Raw genomic sequence first — 20423 nt, forward strand, 5'->3', positions numbered from 1 at the left:
CATGATGTCTAAGGCCACTTTCAGCTTTGGATTCACGATCTTTGTGGATCCATCATCTTCCTTCCTAATTACTGTCACTACTCCTAATTACTCCATTTCTGTTGAAAATAATCCTAACCATAAACAAGTAAGTCAGCCCCCACTGAACCAGAGTTTTCTCATCTCTAAAATATTGCTCTATTTCAAGAATCCATAATTTCAACAGTGGGCGGCCATTTCCTGTACCAGTGAAGACTACTATCCCTCTCTGACTTAGTAGATGGTCATCGAATTGCTGTGACCAAAAATCCACCACCAAACAGTGCAGTTCATAATAAGCCCCTTTGCACTTACCAAGCTGAGTTCTCAGATGACAGACATGCAGTCCATCACGGGGCACCAAGTCTTTCCAGCTCAGTAGGACCTGCTGGAGTTTGTGCCATGCTAACATAGCATTTGAGTACCTAGTAACTTGTCATGACACAAGGAGGCATCAGAAAAGTACAATTCTGGAGGAATCTGTACAAAGTACACTTGTACTACCTTTCTCATACAGTTGGGGGATAAGAATGCTCTAGAAATGTGAGCTATTATGATCTCCAACCACTACTCCTGCCACAAGTACAGGAACTCCACACGTAGAAGTCATTCTTCACTCCTGCCTCTTTTCCCATAGTCAATCAGTTATCACATCAGGTTGATTCTCCATTCACCCTATCTCTAGCATGGGCCCCATATTTCACACTTCTCCTACCCATACCCTCATTCAGGAGCTCACCGTCTCTTCCATGGGGTGTAGCAGATAAGAGTAATAGACTTGGAAACCAGGAAAATCATGATAGGTAACATTTATCTACAACTTTTAACGTTTGCAAAAACACTATATATTCTATCTCATTTGATCCCCACAGGAACTGTGACATAGGTGTTATTCTTTACAGATGAGGAAATTGAGATGGAGAGAGGTTAAGTAATTTACCCAGGATGACATAGCTAGCAAGAGCCTTACAGTAGAATTTGAACTCAGATTTTTCTCGCTCTAAGGTGAGCACTCTACAACAGATAATTATCAGATTCTAATCCTACCTCCGTCATATTAACTGTGTGACCATGGGTCTCTTTCCTCATCCATAAAAGCAGAGATAACAATATTTACATAGTCCCTCCTTCATGAGGTTGATGTGAGGCTTCAAAGAGGTTAGACATGTCAAATCCTTTGCAAACTTTAAAAGGTGCTATATCAGTGTCAGCTATTATTAGAGCCTAACTGGTCTCCCTGACTCTAGTGTCTAGCCTCTATAATCCATCCTTAACTGATCATATCACGTTCATGTTCAGGAACTTTTCATGGCTCCCAGCTGCCTGCTGAATAAGATAGTCTAACATTCCATGCCTTTAATCTGGCTTCAACCTAACTCCCTAGTTTCATGATGTTTCACAGGCTGTTTCAGCCAAAAGTATAGAGGACCCTGCGTTCTATCCCACCACTGCCATTTAGTACCTCAAGACCTCGAGCAAGACACCCCTCAATCTTTACCAAACAGGGGGTTTGGTTGGATGGCCTCAAAGATGCCTTCCAACTCTAAATCTAGGATTCTATAACTACTCACTAATACAAATTCCCCAATATCTCCAATTCAACAAATAGTTATTAAGTAAAAAAATAAAGGATTCATCTAATAAAGAAGGTTCACTTTCCCCTCCAATGGTCAAATGTTCTGATTCCATCCAAGTTATTACCACACTCTCTGAAGCTGGCAAGAAATTCAGGGTGAGGCTGGAGATAATGAGATATGACTTCTTGGTGTGCCCTCTTGCTTGTAAAAAAGGAGAATGAGGAAAAATAAGTTCACCAGTTAATGCATGCCATATGTTTCTTATTGGCAAGAAACATTTTTCAGTCTGGCATTGTCACTCTACAGTGGTAACAGAGTTGGGGAGGAGAGGAATGTCAGTGTCACTGCTGTGATTATAATCACTGTGCATATTGAGGTTTACAAGAGTGTATTACCAACCAAATTGTATGTGGCCCTTTTTATTTGCAAGACACATGGGACTTGCCCTGATGCCAGCTTTTAGTTCACCCCTACTGTGTTTCTAGTGATTTCCTCAGAGTTATTGGAGCTTTAAGACAATTTGTAGAGCCCACTGCTTGTTAGTGCAGATGGGGAGAGCTGATGGGAACTTGAAACTAAAGACCTGATGAGATTTAAAAAGGTTAACTGGAAATGGGGTTCAGCAGGGGGTAATGACCATCTGAGTGGCACAATCCTTTGTACTATGTGGTGGCAAGGAGGTGAACACTCATCACCCTCCTCAGCTAGGGGTAAAAGCTAGGGACTTTTTGTTGAGAATGTCAGAAGTTACCTGTGACCCTCCTATGTTCCAGCCAAGGACAGGTACAGTATAACAGAAGGGAATATTGACTAATTTTGCGACATACAGACCTGGGTGGGGCAGCTAAGTGATGTGGTGAATGGAGCAGAATTTGGAATCAGGAAGGCTCAGGTTCATTAATTCAAATCCAGCCTCAGACACTTACTAGCTGTGTGACCCTGAGCAATTCATTTAAACTTGTGTGCCTCAGTTCCTCATCTCTAAAATGAACTAGAGAAGGAAATGGGAAACTACTCCATCAAGAAAAACCCGAGTGGTGTCTGAAGAGTCAGACACAAATGAAATGGCTGAACAACAAAAACACACTTAGGATGGAACCTCAAAGATTCAGGCAAAAGCTTTCCAACTTTTAGTAGGCAAGATGGGCTGGTAATCTGAACCTTCTTCCCCTTGGGGCATAAGGTTTCGAGAGATTTGCTCAGAGAAAAGGTCCACAGATTCAATTCCCCAATGTGAATCTATGGGAGATTGTAATCATTTGTGTATGGACAACTTAGAAAGATCCTATGGCTCAACTTTCCCCTGTAACACTTCACTCTTGATTAATGATTTCTGCCTGGTCTGTTCAGAGAAAGAAATTGGTTGGAGACTGTGTTTTATTACCTGATTTATTACACTGATTTCACTGGAAATTCCTGGAGCAAAACATGTGCCACACATTTTAAAAGAATATGAATATAGGAGATAAGAAGATTAGGTGATGATGAAGGTTCAGGTGAAGAAGCTTCCATCTGCTCTTTTAATCTTCCTGCCCTCTCCTGCTTCTACACAAGCTGTCTTCATTGCTTTTTCTAACTCCTCTCCATGGACTGCTATTTTCCCTATTCTTCAAGACTTAGCTCAGTTAAGACTTCTTCCATGTTGGACTCACCACCCAACTACATGATTCCTGCGCCCCTTCTGAACCTCTCCACCCACTTTCATAAACCTTACAAAACTTAAATCATGCTTACTCAGTGGTATGCTGCTTCTACACGTTTCTTCTTCCTACTACAATAAACTTCTTGAAAACAGGGATTCATTTTTTTCTCCATACACCATGCATGGTTCCTTGTACTTAGTAAGCATCTAGTTAATATTTGTCTAATTATTTTTATAATTGGGTAATCAGTAATTCAATAATTCTCCAGAAATATTCTGTAGGGATTCCCTTTCCCTTCAATTCTAAGTTATATTCTGTTCTGGACTTTGAAATATCTCCAAGAAAAAAACTTTAAGGTCAGAGCTGTGTTCCCAGGGTCTCTAGTTCTTTGCACAGACTGGACATTCAATACATATTGTCCAGTGTGGACCTTAATTAGAAAATAGGTTCAAAACTTATAGGAGACTTGTAAATGAGTCGAATTATGTATACTTTCTGGTTCTTACAGCAAATAAACTGCTAGGAATTTTTAAAAGAATTGCATATATAATAAAATACTAAATAATAGCCTAACTTAAAAGTATAGGAGTTGATTTCTGGACTTTTTACATCAGCTAGATTCTAAGTAGATCGATTTCTTTTATCATTCATCTCCTATAGATCTCTGTATCTTATTTGTACTAATTAACTAAATATTACCACCAAATCAGTTACATAAAATTTGTTTTTGAAATAAATTAGAACTGACTTTTCCAACAAGACTGCTTCTAATACCTTAACCATTTTTTAGGCTTGTAATAAGAGGCATTTGACCTTTCCAACTGTATTTAACTGTCATGAATCATAGTTCATCAATCAGTTTTAGCTAGAAGTGTTCAAGACCTTAACAGTTTTGATTACAAAGCCTTTAATTTTGTTGGGCTCCTTTATGGCACAGCTCAAAAATTAAACAATTATTTTGGAAGGAGTGGCATTCTGGTTATTGAAAAATAAAACGAACTCAGCAGGAAATAAGGTCTTATATTTTCTTAAATCAAAATTTAAATACAAATTATATTCAATAACCAGCAATTTCTCTATTCCCTATGTATTTTTAAAGCCTTGCAAACAGTTTGTACTCAGTTAATGTATTTTTTTTAATTTCTGTAATTTAAAAGCTACATAACTTTTATTACCAACTCAGATGTTTTTCACCAAAATAGAGAACATTCCCATGTAAGTTTTCATAGTAAAGAAAAACATGAATCAGCAGAAGGATGATTTATTATTTCGGGGGAAATTCCTCAATGGAAATGCCATTTTAAGTCTCCTTTAAAAAAACTATTAAAAAAAACATTAAATTAATATAACAATCTGAACCTTGTTTCAAGCTTATTCCCAATACTTTTCTTGATACAAATATTTAATTACAAAGTGCTTTATGTATTTTCTTACTTGATCCTTACAATCATCCTGTTAAACAAGAAGTACAAATATTAGCCCCATTTTACAGGAGGAAACTGAGATTGAGAGGTGAAGTTACTTGTCCAATGATACAGCTAATGGACTGAACTGCACCACAAAATGGGAAGATTTTTTTTCATGTGGGCATGCATAATTCCAAAGCTTGAATAGTCCATAGGCACTATGGAGGAAACAATTTCTTGGCCCTTTAAGAAGGAAAAGTGAGGTGTAGCTAATTTAGTTTGTTTAGATGTGCTGATAATGGCTCACATTTATATGGGATGTGAGGTTTACAAAGTACTTTCATCCCGAGGATAAGGTGAGGTAGGCAGTAATGCTGGTTGTCTATCCCAAAGGAAAATGATTTTTTTCCTAACTGGGAAGAACTCATTAGCCATTTCACAGTCCATTGTAGTGCCTGCTTAGAAGGACCTGATAAGTAGTTCTTCCCCAGAAGGCAGAGGGTTGTGGGTGTTGATTAGAAGAATGGAATAAAATGCCTGAGTAAAAAGGGAGCTTTGACATGTTTTTTAGATATGTCTAAGGTGAAGAAAAGGGGACTGACTATATGTCCTCTTAAGATGCATCAGCCAAGTGAATAGCTAAATAAAGTTAATATCACAAATTAAATAGAGTCAAGATGGCATAATGGCTGTGACCTCAGAGTAGCAGAGTTCAAGTCACAACTCCTGACACCTATTGGCTGTGTGACAATTTGAAATCCCTTAACCTCTTAGGGCCCTGGGCAGTTCTTTAAGACCTTAAACTATAAAGGTACAGATCTATATTAATAAAATAAGCTCCTCACCTGGAGCTCCCTATAAAGATGAAATCACATGTAGCTTTTTTTTTTTTTTAAACCAGAAATATGCACTCTGCAAATAATCACTTCTATCCTGGCAGAATTACGAAAATCAGCTTTAGACAGTCAGTAGAGTTGTGACAGAAATGGAAACTAAAAAGGCTAAAAACATCAGCTGACCAGCTAAAGATGTCTTTTTCCAGTTTGCTCTACATATACAAGCTAAAGGCAGATATACAGAGAGAATCTATATGGAGACTTCTACTATGGTTTATAATGTCAAGTGTTATTTTAGGAGTAATCCGTATTACATATTAACTTAAATGACCTTACCCCACAAGGCTCCCCCACTAGTAGGCAGTAGAGAATTGGAGGCACAAAGGATAAGGGAACTGTGGCTACAATAGTCGTCCAGCCCCCAACCCAGCGAGGGCTTAATGCAGGGTATCTGAGATTTGGGAAGTTGAGTCACATGGAGAGCTTTGTAAATCTGCAGGAGATGTTTCTGTAACCAAGCCCTGTGGACTTGGCATAGCAGGCACATAAGGGATTATTTCCTTAACTACCTATTTTAGATATGATTTAGTTGTGATTTTAGTGATCTTACCTTTAACATAAATAACATTATTTCACTTAAGAAATTATGTCTATACTTGATGTCTCATTTATTTTTACATCAACAGTTTCACACAAAAAGCAAGACTCCCGAAGTTCTTTAAGATGCATCATTTACTTATAAACCAAATTTATTTTATTAATAAAAATGCTGAATACTTATTGCAATTAAGAAAATCCTCATTAATTATGCCTGTAGTATTTCCATTATTTGTTTTCCTCATGAAATCTTTTATCTATAAGTAAACAATTGCCCAAACTGCATTAAAAATATGCAACTTTTTTTTTAAACAGTTGTTTCTAAGCCATTGGCAGTCACAACAAAAATTGCTTCATGTCATCATGTAAACAGTCTCTGCTAAAGCAAGGAAAGCATTGGAAATGTATGGGCATAAGTCTGGTTACTACCAACATTACCAAAGTTCACAGCTTATGGCTTTTCACAACACTAAGAATTTCACTTCATTTCAAACTAACACACAGTAATAACCTGGTTAACTAGCACCCACACCAGGGACTGGAACCCTCAAGCAAGCTGCATCACAAGTAACCCAGAAGTTCCAGGTAGAAAGCAATACAGCTTCCACCTGTGACTCAAGATTTGCATCTAAATATACCTGACTGCAATCTTCTGGTTGAGTCACTTTAATTACTGTGATAATTCTAACTCTCAAGGGCCACAAACCAAAGGAACCTAATTCAGGCCTGTCTGCGGAATGGATAGACCCACAGTAAGTATAGTAAAATGTTTATTATTGGAGGATGCTATTTAGATTTTGATGAAATTTTATTTAACTTATTTCCCAAGAACTTCTAAAAGTATTCTTGTATTTTAAACCAACACTGACACTACAGAAACTGCAATTCTGACCAAAGGGAACTATGAATTTCACTTTTAACCTACTGTTAACTAAAACTGAGGCAGTCTGAAGCCTTAAGGTTTTTATTATAGCCTTTTTTTTAACGAAGATTACTAAGTGCCTTCCAATTGCCCAGTTGTTTCAGTACTTTTATTTAAGCTTTTTATTTTTCAAAGCTTTTTCTCATGCACTTCTGAAACATTTATGCACTTTGTGTGCATTTCTACTTATAAGTCAATAACAAGTTTATGCTGCCTATTTTTTATGAAATCTCTTTCAAAGATAATTTTGACACAAAAGTTGATCTGGCCTAAGCAATGATTAACCCTTAGCAAATTCACTGCACATGTGGACTACCAATCAGTTAACCAAATCGCTCCATGGTCAGACTATCCCAGGTTAAATGAGGTGTTACTATACTTTGTTTCTAATTACACATCAAGTAAACAATTAAATAGCATCAGACAAATCTTAGCTTTCATCTCCATCAAACTCACCTAATGTGAATAGAGGTCTCATAATCAATTATGCTTTAACTACTATCCAGTAACTCAAATAAGGTATTGACTGAACAGTAGGTTTGTTGTACATCATTGCTTTTTTCCTAAGATCAAGCCATGCCCTTATCCTTCAAGCTCAATTACAGTAGTTTCGGTGTCTGTCTAGGCTCCAAATTTCCAAGCTGGTATTAGTCCATATTAGTGAAAGGGATTTAAATTTGCAAGGTCTGGGGAGTTCAAGAGAAAATTACTTTGTACTGGACAAAGGAAAGCTGGATCAAAGTAGGTTATCCTTCCTAATACTAGTGTTCCTCCTCATTCCATGGGCTAAGTTTTAAGCAGTATCCCTTGTGCTAAAAGGAACCCCCGAATCTGAAACATTTACCTTATTTCCCTTTCCTTGATGCTTAAAGAAAGGAAATTCAATCCTGATGAAATCTGTCAATAAGTCCAAGACTAGGATTCATAAATAGGTAATATTCATTATAATAACTCACTTATTGAATCTGCATTTATAAAAAAGTGGTTAAGTTATAACTAAAGATGAAATATAATCTGAATTCTTAACAAAGAATTAGCTGTTTGATTGTTCCCAATTATGCAATCACGGTGTTAAACGTGTGCTCTTAAGGGGGTAATAAGTTTATCTCTGGTTTTCTATTTGCCACTTTTAAGGCCAATTTATAAAAAAGTTTACTGCCAACTGCAAATTTGTTACCTGCTATATATCTATTTGATTTGCACTAAATGAGGGTGAGTATGTATGCTAAGTATGGCCAATTGCAGTCTGTTTATAATTGAGCATGCAAAGGAATTGGTTTATACCTGTGAGGTTCCTTCTCTCAATTTCAACAATACAAAAATGTTTAAGATGCCTACAAATAAAATCTATGGATGGGTTCTCAGGATAACATCTACTCCTTGCCCCTCACCAGATGACATAATATTCAGATAGCAGAGCACAAGGCATCCAGAGTAACAAACATGATGACCAGATATGGCTCTGTAGGCTGGCCTGTAAGCTGTGGCAAGCTGGTACTATTTTCATACCATTAGTATCAAAGTGTAGACTGGTGGAAGCTTTTAAATAATCCCCCTTCAATGACACTAGGCATGCTCACCAGGATAGACTTTTTATAAAGGGGGGCAAACCATGCTGAAATCTTCAACTCTCAGTGACAATGATAAGAAGTTATATAAAGATATCACAGGAAGGAAAGTTCAAAAAAAAAAAAGCACTTAAAAGACACACATTTGGTTCACTTAAGAGGCTTTAAAAAGTTTTGTTACAGACTGGTTTACAGCATATAAAGAGGTATTTAGCCTTTAAGTGGAGAAAATTGCTAGTTACTTGTATGTAAAAAAAGAAACATGGGCATTCCTAAGTGACAATTAGTCACTTTCAGCTATTTTGTAAACCAGACTTCTAATATATAACAATATATGACAGTATTTTGCCAGTTATCAGACATACTCAGAAAAGATACAAGAGGATGTCTACATCTGAATCACATCAAATGCTTATTTGCATGAATGGAAGGCATATAATACAGAGTTCTTATGACTCTACAGGCACCTGGAAGTTTTAACTACCCTTCATGCTCTTCACTTGATATTCCATAAGAATAATGGAAATGCAGAGAATACTTCAAATAGATATTTTACAAATCAAGACTATTTGAGGGTTTTCAACTTTTATTAATAAGAAAGGTAATACTTCATTCAGGTGGCCAATTTAAAAAAAAATTTTGTCACCCATTTACCTTTCCTTTCACTTATGTTTTTCAATGTTGGCTCTTGTAAAAAAACAAAAACCAAAAGAAACCTAATTTTTTGTAAAAGTTACAACCAAAAGCAAGTATCTCTTGCTTTCAGGACAAAAGAGGAGAGGGAGAAGGAAAAGGGAAAAGGATGGGGCAAATGAGATAAAATTCATTAAGTATAAAAATATGTTGCTCAAATTCAGAATAATTTAATAACTCTTTGTTATTTCATATGTATCTGGGAATGGAATAGAGACATGTCCTGATCCTGTCACAAGAGGTAGAATTCCAGCATTTGGTACAACATTCCAAGAGAGGGTTAAAGTAACATTCCTGTTTCCCCTGTAAAAAGACAGATGATAATCAGTTATCAGCAGAAACATTTGCAGTTTCATGACTAAAAGCCCTAAGATCTAAATCATTTTATTTGTACAGTTACTACTAATAAAATCATTTTTGCCACTAAGCAGAATTCTTTTTCTACTTTATTTCAAATGTAGCATCAATAGGGGAAATTAATTCAGCAGCAATCTGCAGGTAATCACTAATGACCTGTATCTTAAAACAGACTCAAGCAGTCCAATCAAAGTTTAAAGTGACAGAGCTGTATGGTGGAAAGAACACTACTATGAGTCACAAGATCTTGTCCCAGTTGTAGTCTTGGGCAAGTTACTGAACCTCATTGACCCCTAGTGCCCTACTGTCATATAAGAGGGCTGACTTGAGGTAAGGGCCCTGCCAACTTTAATGCTCTGACTGCAAAGGAAGCTCCCTTTCAATCCTGTAATACTGCTTGTGCAGAGGAAACTCTTGAGCTCCTAGCAATTTCCCAAGTTTTCAAACATAGATTATGTTACTGCCATGAGTTGACTCTGTAATCCTGACATGCAAGTAAGCTTCTGCACTTCCTACACCCTTAAAAGCAGAAGCCACACACCTCCAGGAAAAACATGGAGAGAACAAACTCCCTGTTTCCACTGCTGCTACTCAGAGAATGATCAAAAAGCTCATAGGCTCAAAGGTGGAGAGTTAGAAGGGACCTGAGAACCCATCTAGCCCAACCCCCTCATTTTAAAGACAGAGCAACTGAGGTCCCAGAACAGCACTGTGACTTGCCCAAGGTTACATGAATGGTTTAGCAGCTAAGCCAGGGTCTGAATCTGAAATCTGACTCAAATAAAGAATGTCCACTCAACCCTTAAACCTAAAAAGCTATCTTCCTACAATCTGTTAGTTAAAAACTACATGAACATTATTTCTTCAGTTTTCCTCCTTTTCAATACTGTAATACTGTTTGTTTCCCTCTCTTCTTTCACAAAAGACATGGTTAAACATTTAAAATGGCATGAGTTGCTCACTTGAGACCATTTCCATCGTCAAAGAAAAAATATTTTGATTTCATATCTTTCAGCAGCAGCTTCGGATTATCGCCTCTCAGAATGATCTTGTCCCAAAGGACAACCTGGTTCAGAGCCTACATTGAAATGAGAATTAATTAGACAACTCTTCTAACATAACATCTGGTCAGTGCATATTAAAAGTAGCATTGATCCAAAGGAGACAGATTAGTAAACATGCAGTTTGACTTATGTTAATCAGCCCAACTTTAAGGAAATCTCTACAATGTTAATATTAAAACATGAAAAACCAGGAAAAATGTGAAGAACCTCTAGATCATAAAGATGACCTCTCACAGGGAAATCCTAGCTTTTTCAAAAAGAATCTGTCAGTGATGCAGCACTGAGCAGCTGGGTGGTTCTAATGACATGCCAGCCCAAGCACAACCTAGGAAGCTCCAGGGAGGCAGAGCAATTCCCCAACTGAAGTATCTGTTACCATCTAATGTTCTCTAACTTTCCTAGGACCATCCTCCAGGTGCCTGGTTCCACTGGGGGTGACTATGGATAATTAAGGACACCCTGCCCTCCTCCCAACACTGTTAGAGGACCCCAAATAGTGTCCTGAGGATTTATGGCTGACTGTCAACTTAAGTCACTCCTGCTTGCTAAGATGTCCCAGTCTCATACAGGAGGAGATGACAGACTATTAGGGATGACCTGGAAAAAATCGTTTTTAAAAAAAAAAATTTGTTTTCATACCAAAAATTTTTTAAATAAAAACAATATAGCCACATTATACTTCTCTCATAAACTCTATCAAGGCCAGCTTTTTACTGGTTTGCACATAGAAAATATCACAATTTCCAAAATATACATGAAAACTGACTGTGTAGTAATCTTAGTTCCTATTAGTATTATTAGTAGTAATCTTAATTCCTACCACACAACAAACTATTTTCTTTTTATCAAAGGAAAAACAAGCCCCCAATGTTAAAAAAATGAAACAATGCTAAAAAGTTTCAATGACATTTCCTTTATTCTATAAATATTCTCATCCATTCATTAGTTTTGTCCATGCTGGTTACTAAGTGTGTGGCAACTCAACCATAAAAAAAAAATTTTTAAATCTCTATATGTTTTTCTAGAGTGCCCCCACAATGACTTTAAACTTCTCTAGAAACACAATAAGGGAATCTGAGTTAGAATTTGGCTCTTTCACTTAATATATGAGACACCGTGGCAAACTTCCATCTCTGTGTCTCAGTTTTCCCAATTGTAAAATGACAGTCGAACTTAATGCCTTGTCTCTTCTAGCTCTAAGTCTCAGTGAACTTAATAGAAAAGTCCAGGATTATTACAAAATCTAAACTATCGTCATGCAAATTTTACATCTCCCAAAGCAATAGTCTTGGCCTGATACCAAACCAAACTGAAACTCATTAGTTACCCTGGGAAAAACTAAACTGGAATATTTCTTTAAAATTATTCATTTGTTCATATTATTTCAACTACAAAGAAATTACTACAAAGACTATCTAGGTGAATTATTAAGCTTGCTAAATGTTCAACTATTATGCTGGTGTTTACTCTTTTGCTCTCATATCTAGTTTATGAACTGTTTTGTTTTGAATGTTGTGTTGATGTTCTAAGGGATCAGATTAAAGCAACCAATCAAATGGAAATGTGAAGACAATCACAAAATATGCCAATCTGATAACTGCTGCTCAACATTAGTCACTGTAAAGGTATAGTTCATGATATATAATAATTGAGACCACCTTCATCACCTTTCCTCAAAACTATTACACCACAATCAAGTTTTATAATATGGTAACCCAGACACAAAAGAAATATATTTATACATTAATTCTACTTAATAAATAATTCAAAAAAAGAACCATTAATTTTGTTAATCTTTACATAAACCAATCTGTGATCGTTTAGAACTCTTATGGTGGCTTTTCTAATTAGTTCCAAGAAAATATAATATTTAGTGAAGCAACATAGGTAGGTGTTAGTTTCATTGGAATGATGTCAAAACTGAGCAGTCAGCCAAGGAATATTACCAGTAAGGTTTTGTACTTTCATTGTCAAGGCTGATTATAACGATTATTTTTTTTAATGAGTTAATGATGTTATTGTACAATGTGCCTTGGTCTGGACAATCTTATAAAGCGTGAGCTTATTCCCTGGCATGTTTGTTAAATTAAACATACTTCTAAGCATATTAATAATAATAGCTAATGTTTATGAAGACGTTTATGGTTATCCAAGTGCTTTACCAACATTTCACTTGATCAAGAACCCTGTAGAGTAGGTTGTCCTCATTTTACAAATGAGGAACTGAGGATGGAAGAGAAAATGACCTGGCAGAGGGTCACCCAGCTTGTGTTTGAGGCAAGGTTAGAACTAAGGTTTAAGTTTTCCAGACCAGCACTCTATCCATTGTGCCTATATACATAGGCACATACTAGGAAATGTGGGCCACTTAATTTGGCATAATAGTTACATTTCTAGGGGAAGTAATGTTATCAATAGCTACTTCAAGTAAGACAACTTTAATACTACTAATTTTCACACAACTACAAATGTACATCAGCAATTATCAAAAGCTTATTGATAGAAAGCAACATATAAAAGACTAATAAAAAACCCCAGAAAACTAAAGCACAATCCAACTGGAGTTATGATTTTGTGATTTACTATCTATACTATCTCAGTTACCCCTATCCTTCTGTCAAGGTAATTAAAGGTGGTACTTGCCTACTATTTTTTTACATTTTTATACATACTATTTTTTTAGACTCCCAAACTGTATTTTTGTTTATCAAATGGAAAAATCTGATAATGATCATTTATTCTAAATATCTGACTTAAAGAGAATACTCTCAACGCCTCCAAATCACATAAACATGGAAAATCATGAACACAGTATTTGAGACCTTTAAAATACCAACCACTAACTGTTGCAAAAAGCTGTTACATAATCAAATATCTGAAATAAAATTTCCAGCTAGGTATTTCTACTACTTTTGAGAACTCAATCTCTAACACATTCCAAATAAGCACAGGTAACATAGGTCAATGGTCCCCCAGCTCAACTCCAAATCTACCTGAAAACGGAGTGATCTCTTCTAAACCAATCTTGTACCTACCTCAGAGTTGTGAGAATCAAGTGAAGCAATATGTGTAAAGAAAGGGTTTTAAGGGGCAGCCAGGTGGTGCAGTGAGTAAGAGCACCAGCCCGGGCATCAGGAGACCCGGGATTGGTTCCGGCCTCAGATACTTGGCACCCACACAAAATAACTGGCTGTGTAACCTTGAACAAGTTACTTAACCCCAACTGCTTTATAAAAAAAAAAAAAAGGTTTTACGAATCTTAAACCTAGAGACCACTTACTAGACCCACAGTCCCAAAGGACTGGTAGAAAAGGAAAGTGGAAAAAGAGCCTAGCATCACTACATCAGGTTCTCATAGCTGTATCTCTTTAAGCTTGTTAGCCATACAGTAAAAATAACTTTTTAATTTTTACAGGGCTACAAGTCACACAACTCTTACAAAAAAAATGGATTCAGTGTTAAACTTTAAGTAGTTTGTAAAGCTAATACACACTTCTAAATATATATGATATATACTTACATTATTTTTTGTTGAATATTCTGCTGATAAATATAGAAACAACTGTTTTACATTCCAATCAAATATATTTTCTAGATGTGAAAAAATTAAGGAACAACGACATAAAATGGCATACAACTTTGTCAGTTATCAATTATTCAGAGTAAATTTGTAAGAGTAGATTTCTGATATAAAAATGGCTTTCTTCAGTCATACAATATGCTAGTTTATTTCTCCCTTCTGTTAGTAGTCTATCAAAAGATCACAGGATCATAGATTTGAAGCTGAAAGGGGTAGGGGGAGATCATCAAAGTCCAATCCTTCCTTTTATAGATAAGAAACTGAGGTCCTGAGATTAAATAATTTACTCCAGGTCACTTAGGTAATAGGTAGCAAAATGGACTGGCACCTATGCACCAGAACCCAAATCTGGAACACTTTCCATTATAAGATACTGCCTCTTGGCATGCAAACTCATTTCTTTTGTCTGAAAAAAATTTTTTAGCTAGACTACTAAATCTAGTGTAAAATGAGAGGAAAAAACCTTGATGAATGCCAAAAAGATTTTTTTTTTATTTTTAAATTAATCAATGCCCTCTTCCACTCAACCACTACAAAAAGAGGGCAGCACAGAATCATAGAATTTTTAGGCACCATAGAGATTATCTAAGTTATTATATTACAAAGGAGAAAACTAAGATCCATATGTTGAAATTAATTGCTTGAACTCACATACTAAACTGAGGCTATCTGGCTGAGCAAAAGCAAACTTTGCCATCATATAAATTACAATCTGTTTACCAGTTTTATGGAAATATCGATACCTACCTCACAGAGTTATTGGGAGAATCAAATGAGGCAATATGAGAGGCTCTACAAATCTTAAAGCAATACATAAATGATAGTTACTTTTAATTAGTGAACCAAGTAGCATCAGTGTGCTAGGTGACTGTAAACAAATCAGTTTCCCTCTCTGGCCTTGGTTTCCTTATCTATAAAATGAGGGAGCCACCTGGACTAGATCTAGATCTCTTCCAGCTCTGATTCCTAAAATTAACAAAGGATTAAAAATCTACTTTTCTGTGAAATCAAATTCAAAGTTACATTTAAGGTAAGAGGCAGCATTATATGGGGAAAAAGAGCCTGAATCTGAAACAGGGAGATCTGCGTTAAAATCCTGCAGTTAAATCTGGGTTAAAATACACACTGACTTTGTGATCCTGGAGCAAATCATTTAATCACCCAGTGTTCATAAACACTCTAAAGCTATGCTGGAGAGTAGATGCCTACCTAGGTTGGTAAAGACAGTCTCATCACTGGTATAACTGCCTATACCAATAGAGTTGCAAGCCCAATCCAAAAGAAAAAATTAAGGAAAAGATTCTACTACACTGTGTATTGTGGATTCTATGCTTTTTCTAAACCAATCACTGTATAATAAATCTACTGTGACATTTTAAACCGAGCAAAATATTTCAAATAAATTTCAAATATTTCCAGCACTCAGCACAGTGCCTGGCACATAGTAAGCACTTAATAAATGTTTATTAATTTACTGAGTGAAATAACCAGACTAAATATGTTATGAACTATGTTGTTTTCTGTTAACTAGATCAATGTTTTTTCAATTTTTAAATTCATGGTAAAACAAAAGGTCTTGGACCACGTAATTAAAGCCCCCCCCCAATCTCACGAGAAAGACTGATGTTTCTTTTGAAATCAATAATTTTGTACCTATTATATTTATATGCAAACGATATAGGCCATTTACAGAAAAGGCAGATTGTAATATGCAGACTTTGTTTTAGTAAACTGACAAATACACACATCACCAGCTATCTATTAGAAATATCTGAATGAACCAAGGGATAAAAATATGTAAATAACTAGCTGGTGCATCTACTTTTAATAAGAAAGTTCTCAGTCTTGTCCAAATCCTTTCTCAGCAGTGTTGGGTTAAAGATGACCATGGAGACCTGAAAGCAGGTTACCGAAAATACTCAGTGGAACAAATGAACTTTTTTTCCCCTCTTAAATTTGAGCCCTGCTTTGTGAGTAGCTGCCTATAGACTAAAAGTTGTAGCCTATTGCTCAATTTAACCTACTTTTAAGATCCTGGCCCTGGGGCAAAAGAGAAGATCTTCCCTTTAAGTTTTCACTTAGAGAAAATGTTCTCAACCTTTCCTGTGTCATGGAGTCCCTTTGGCAGTCTGGTGAAACCCACGGATCCTTTTATACAAAAGAAAATTACAAATTAAATGAATTATAAAGGAAACCAAAAATACTGTAATACAATTACCAAATTTTTTTTTTATTTACAAACCCCAGTTTAAAAATACCTGATGTAAAAAAATATATACAATTGATCCAAACTGTCAGACCCATTTGGTGGAAGGGAGCTGTCACAATAAAACAGATGAGACCAGACCTAAATGTGACTGAGATACTTAAATCAAGACTGGCCCAATAAATTGGGGGGAAGGGGTGGTGGAGGCTGGAGGAAACTGTTTCATTTGTCAGGAAGGCATAGCTGGCAGAAGCCAGAAAACTGGAGAACACAGATAAGCTGTTAAATCCAATCACAAAATGACTTCTGCAATTTTAAATAATTCTGTCGTGGTTATAAAATCACATACTCTATAAAAGGAGAGTAACTGTCAACTGAGATAGTTAACTGACCAATAATTCAGATACTGAGCTGACATTACAAACATATAACCTAACATTACATAAGCAAACTACTTATGGTACTGCTAGATAAACCGGCTACTGTAACAGCACTGATAGCTTCTGGGCGAAGGGATATAAAATGCACTTGCCATATAGCTTATATATTAGTAATTCTTCTCTTTACCCCAATTCTGTTCTCTCTAAATTAAAGTTTTAAGGTTTCAAAATCTCATTTTTGATGGATTAGATTTATATGGTTCTTCTGAACAATTCTAGGCAGTCACATTTTTTTCTTGAATTATTAAAAAAAATGCTATTGCTGCATAGAGAAAGTTATGATTAATCTTATTTTACTAATGAAAAAACTAGGGTACAGAGACTGAATGATTTTTTTTAAACAACATACAAGTTAGAGGCAAATTCCCAACTATAATCCAAGTCCTCTAAAGCTCTTATCGGGTTTGTTTTGTTTCTTTCTAGAATATTTATTGAATATTTACAATATTTTTGTAATGCAGCTTAAAACAAATTTGAATCACTGAAATTGATGTATACTTTTAAAAATTATTTTCATAAAGGATATCAGCAGTTACATCAAATGTAATGAATCCCAGATCACTTCGCTCTCTAGGTCCGGTGAAGTCTTCTACATTTTTTCTGAAAATAAATATAAATTTTATAATCCTTCAACCACAGTAAGTTACAAAATCTCTATGTCTAAAATTCCTTAAGAGTTGAATACCCTTGTCATACACACACACACATACAACACAAAGCAGCTTACTCCAAACATTTGTGAGAATGTCTCCTAGCCAATTTTATGCTATATTATCAACTTAATAGACATATCAACTAAAAGTTAGGGCTACCTGGACAAATAAAAATACACTAAAAATCTAATGAAAAGATGGATGTTAATTAAGCTCAACTGAATAAAAGTTAATAGAATAAACTGGGCAAAGTAAATAGCAAGGTAAGTCAGCAGCTATCTTTATATGCCTTTAAGAGTTCCTAAAAAACAATTCTGGGAAAGGCTTGGAGATTAAACAATTTCATAAATGGACAGAAAGATCTTCATTGAAGGAGATGTAGAAAATAAAAGCAAATTAACCAATGGCTAAGGGCATCAGAGCAAACCAAACCAATGGGGACACGGGGGAGGTGGCGGAATAAGAGTGATTTAGAGGAGCCTTCAGAGTTGAACATCTGACAGGAAAGGTCCGAAGTCAATGCAGAGAGCAACAGGAAATCAGTCTTGAGTATGTAGAAAGGAGATCAAAGGGAAAGAATACTATCTTTGTCAAAGGACAAATAACCATAGAGGAGAGGACTGTTTTAAAAAGAAAGCTTTTTTTTTTTAAGACAACAGGCAACTGCAGCAGTAACTTGCCAGTTTTCCATTTCGTAGTGCACCTTTCAAAATCTGCTCCCCAGCCTAAAATCTCAGCACAAGTTTAATAAAACTAGGGGGTTTAAGGCTCAGCCCCTTTCACAAATACACCGCTGATTTCCAAAAACCCCGGCAGGTGCGCCTCTGGGTATTAACAAGTCAATTTTTAACTTAAAAGGGAGGGAGAGGGAGTTTTAAACCACGGTTATTACAGGAACAAACTCAATTCAAACATATTTAAGAGTCGCAAAGATAGTTGGGAAAGCTACCAAGGTCTGAGTGGAAAAAATAAAGAACAATACCAAGCTTTATGGGATCCCAAAGCGCTTTGCCTAAACTGGGGGGGGGGAAAGTTGCGGGGCGGAACGGAGGCATGAAATCACCGAGACACGAAATCAGAAATAAAGCCAGGGAGGAGTGCAAACAGGAACCACACTCTAGCGGGCACACTGCAGATGTGCCAGCAGTGGCAGGGAAGGGGCAGGCGCCTCGGAAGAGCCGGAGTTGGCTGGTGTGGGGCTCCCTCATTGGCCCGCGCGGGGGTGGAGGGAAGTGAAGGAGCAGAAAGGGCTGCAGTCGCTGACCTGAATTAGGGGAGCCAGGAGAGCGAGCCCGAGAACTTGACCCGGGCTGGGTGTGCTCGTGGAGGGGGGTTAGGGCTGCTCCGGGGAGGGCGTGGGAGGCGTGGGGGAGGAAAGAGGAGGCCGGTCGAGGGGCAGCGGGGGAAGCAAGCGGGGTAGCGCAGCGCAGCCCAGGGCAGGGCAGGAGAGGCGCCCCCCGCCCTCCGACACACACATACAGCCCGCACCCCGGCCCCGGCCCGCACTCACAGCATGATTCGGGAGACGTGCAGCCGGACCGGGACGCTTCTGTCTTTGAAGGCGGTGGTGATGAAGCAGCCGAAGGTCAGCGCCGCCATCACGCTCAGCGAAAAGGCGAACAGCGAGTTCGCCCGCGACAGAACCGTGTTCATCGCGGCGGCTCGGCTCGACTCGGCCCCTCGCACTCGCTTCCCGCCGCCCGCCCTCCCTCACACACGCTCCCGCTCACGCCACACACCACACGCACCCCCACACACACCCGGCTCGGCTCCGGCCCGGCTTGCTTCTCTCCCCGCCGCCCAGGGCGCGCGCGCTCCTCCCGGGAGCGAGCGCGCCGCCGCCGCCGAAACCCCGGCCCACCTCCACACTTCCCCCACCCTCTACCCTCCCTTCTCCCCCCGCCCCACGCAGGGGCGCGGCTCCGAGAGAGGGGCGGGCACGATCTTACCACCGCGCCCGTTCCGTCCCGCCCCTTCTCGCGCGCGCACACAGACGGACGGGGTGGGGCCCCGAAGCCGGCGGAAGCCACGCGGGGGAAAGACGGACAAGGTCCTCAAGCCCGGTCCTCCTCCCCCTGTCAGCGCAGTCTGGGTGACCCGTAGCCAATCAGAGCGGCGCAAAGCGCGAGCCCGAAGGAGGATGGGAGGAGCACGGATCGCGCACTGCCGCTGTCGTCACCTGGACCCGCCTATCGCTGTGGTCACGCCCCCGCGTCAACGCCTAGCCCCGCCCTTCTCCTTAGGCCCCGCCTTTTCTCACCTCTTCCCAGCTCCAAGGAGGGGCTAAACTGGGACTGGTCGGGAAAGGGGCGGGGCTTGCGTCCTCGCGCGCAGTTCTCTATTGGGTTTAAGAGGCATTGCCTGAGGATTGTTCTGCATACTTGGTGTCTTGTGAGCGACCCACTTCTTCTGCAGTTTAAATCCCATTAATTGCCGGGCAGTTCCTACAGTAGCGTGAGGGAATGGAGGGGACTTTATAGAATACACACTGATCCCACCTCCTCAGAAACCTTGACAAAAAAGCTGTGGACAAGCCTTTAGTGGAGGTTCGACTTGTCGATTTGAATCCTGACACTGGCCCCCTGGGCAAGGGCCCCGATTTAATTCCCAGGGCCTCAATTCAATTAAACAAGTATGTGTGGAGTGTGTAAGGCATGTACCATGTGCCAGGGAGCACCACAGTACTGGAAATATGAAAACAAAACAAAAATAATAACTAGTTCCTACCCTCAAGGAGCTTACGTTCGATTGTTCCCTTAACTTCTAAGTTCCCAGTTCTGATTCTTATATATCAAAATATCAACTGTAAGGCACTTGAGAGAGGTCCAGAATCCTGGAGATTGAGAAAAGTGAGAGGTGGTAA

The 20423-nt window shown here is 38.3% G+C and overlaps 1 protein-coding gene across 1 annotated transcript; it reads right to left on the reverse strand.

Moving 5' to 3' along the window:
- Positions 1 to 9135: 9135 nt before the first annotated feature.
- Positions 9136 to 19352, reverse strand: SPCS3 (signal peptidase complex subunit 3). The gene is made up of 5 exons (XM_069096642.1): positions 19071 to 19352; positions 17432 to 17507; positions 14202 to 14276; positions 10580 to 10695; positions 9136 to 9563 (listed from the first exon to the last, which is right to left on the reverse strand). The coding sequence occupies exons 1-5, from the start codon at positions 19211 to 19213 to the stop codon at positions 9431 to 9433; spliced, it is 543 nt and encodes a 180-aa protein (XP_068952743.1). The 5' UTR covers positions 19214 to 19352; the 3' UTR covers positions 9136 to 9430.
- Positions 19353 to 20423: the final 1071 nt, after the last annotated feature.

The sequence above is a fragment of the Petaurus breviceps genome, unplaced genomic scaffold (genome assembly GCF_028583685.1).
Source record: "Petaurus breviceps papuanus isolate PSGF00001 unplaced genomic scaffold, PetGlider_PUasm1.0 126, whole genome shotgun sequence".
Classification (NCBI taxonomy): Eukaryota; Metazoa; Chordata; class Mammalia; order Diprotodontia; family Petauridae; genus Petaurus; species Petaurus breviceps.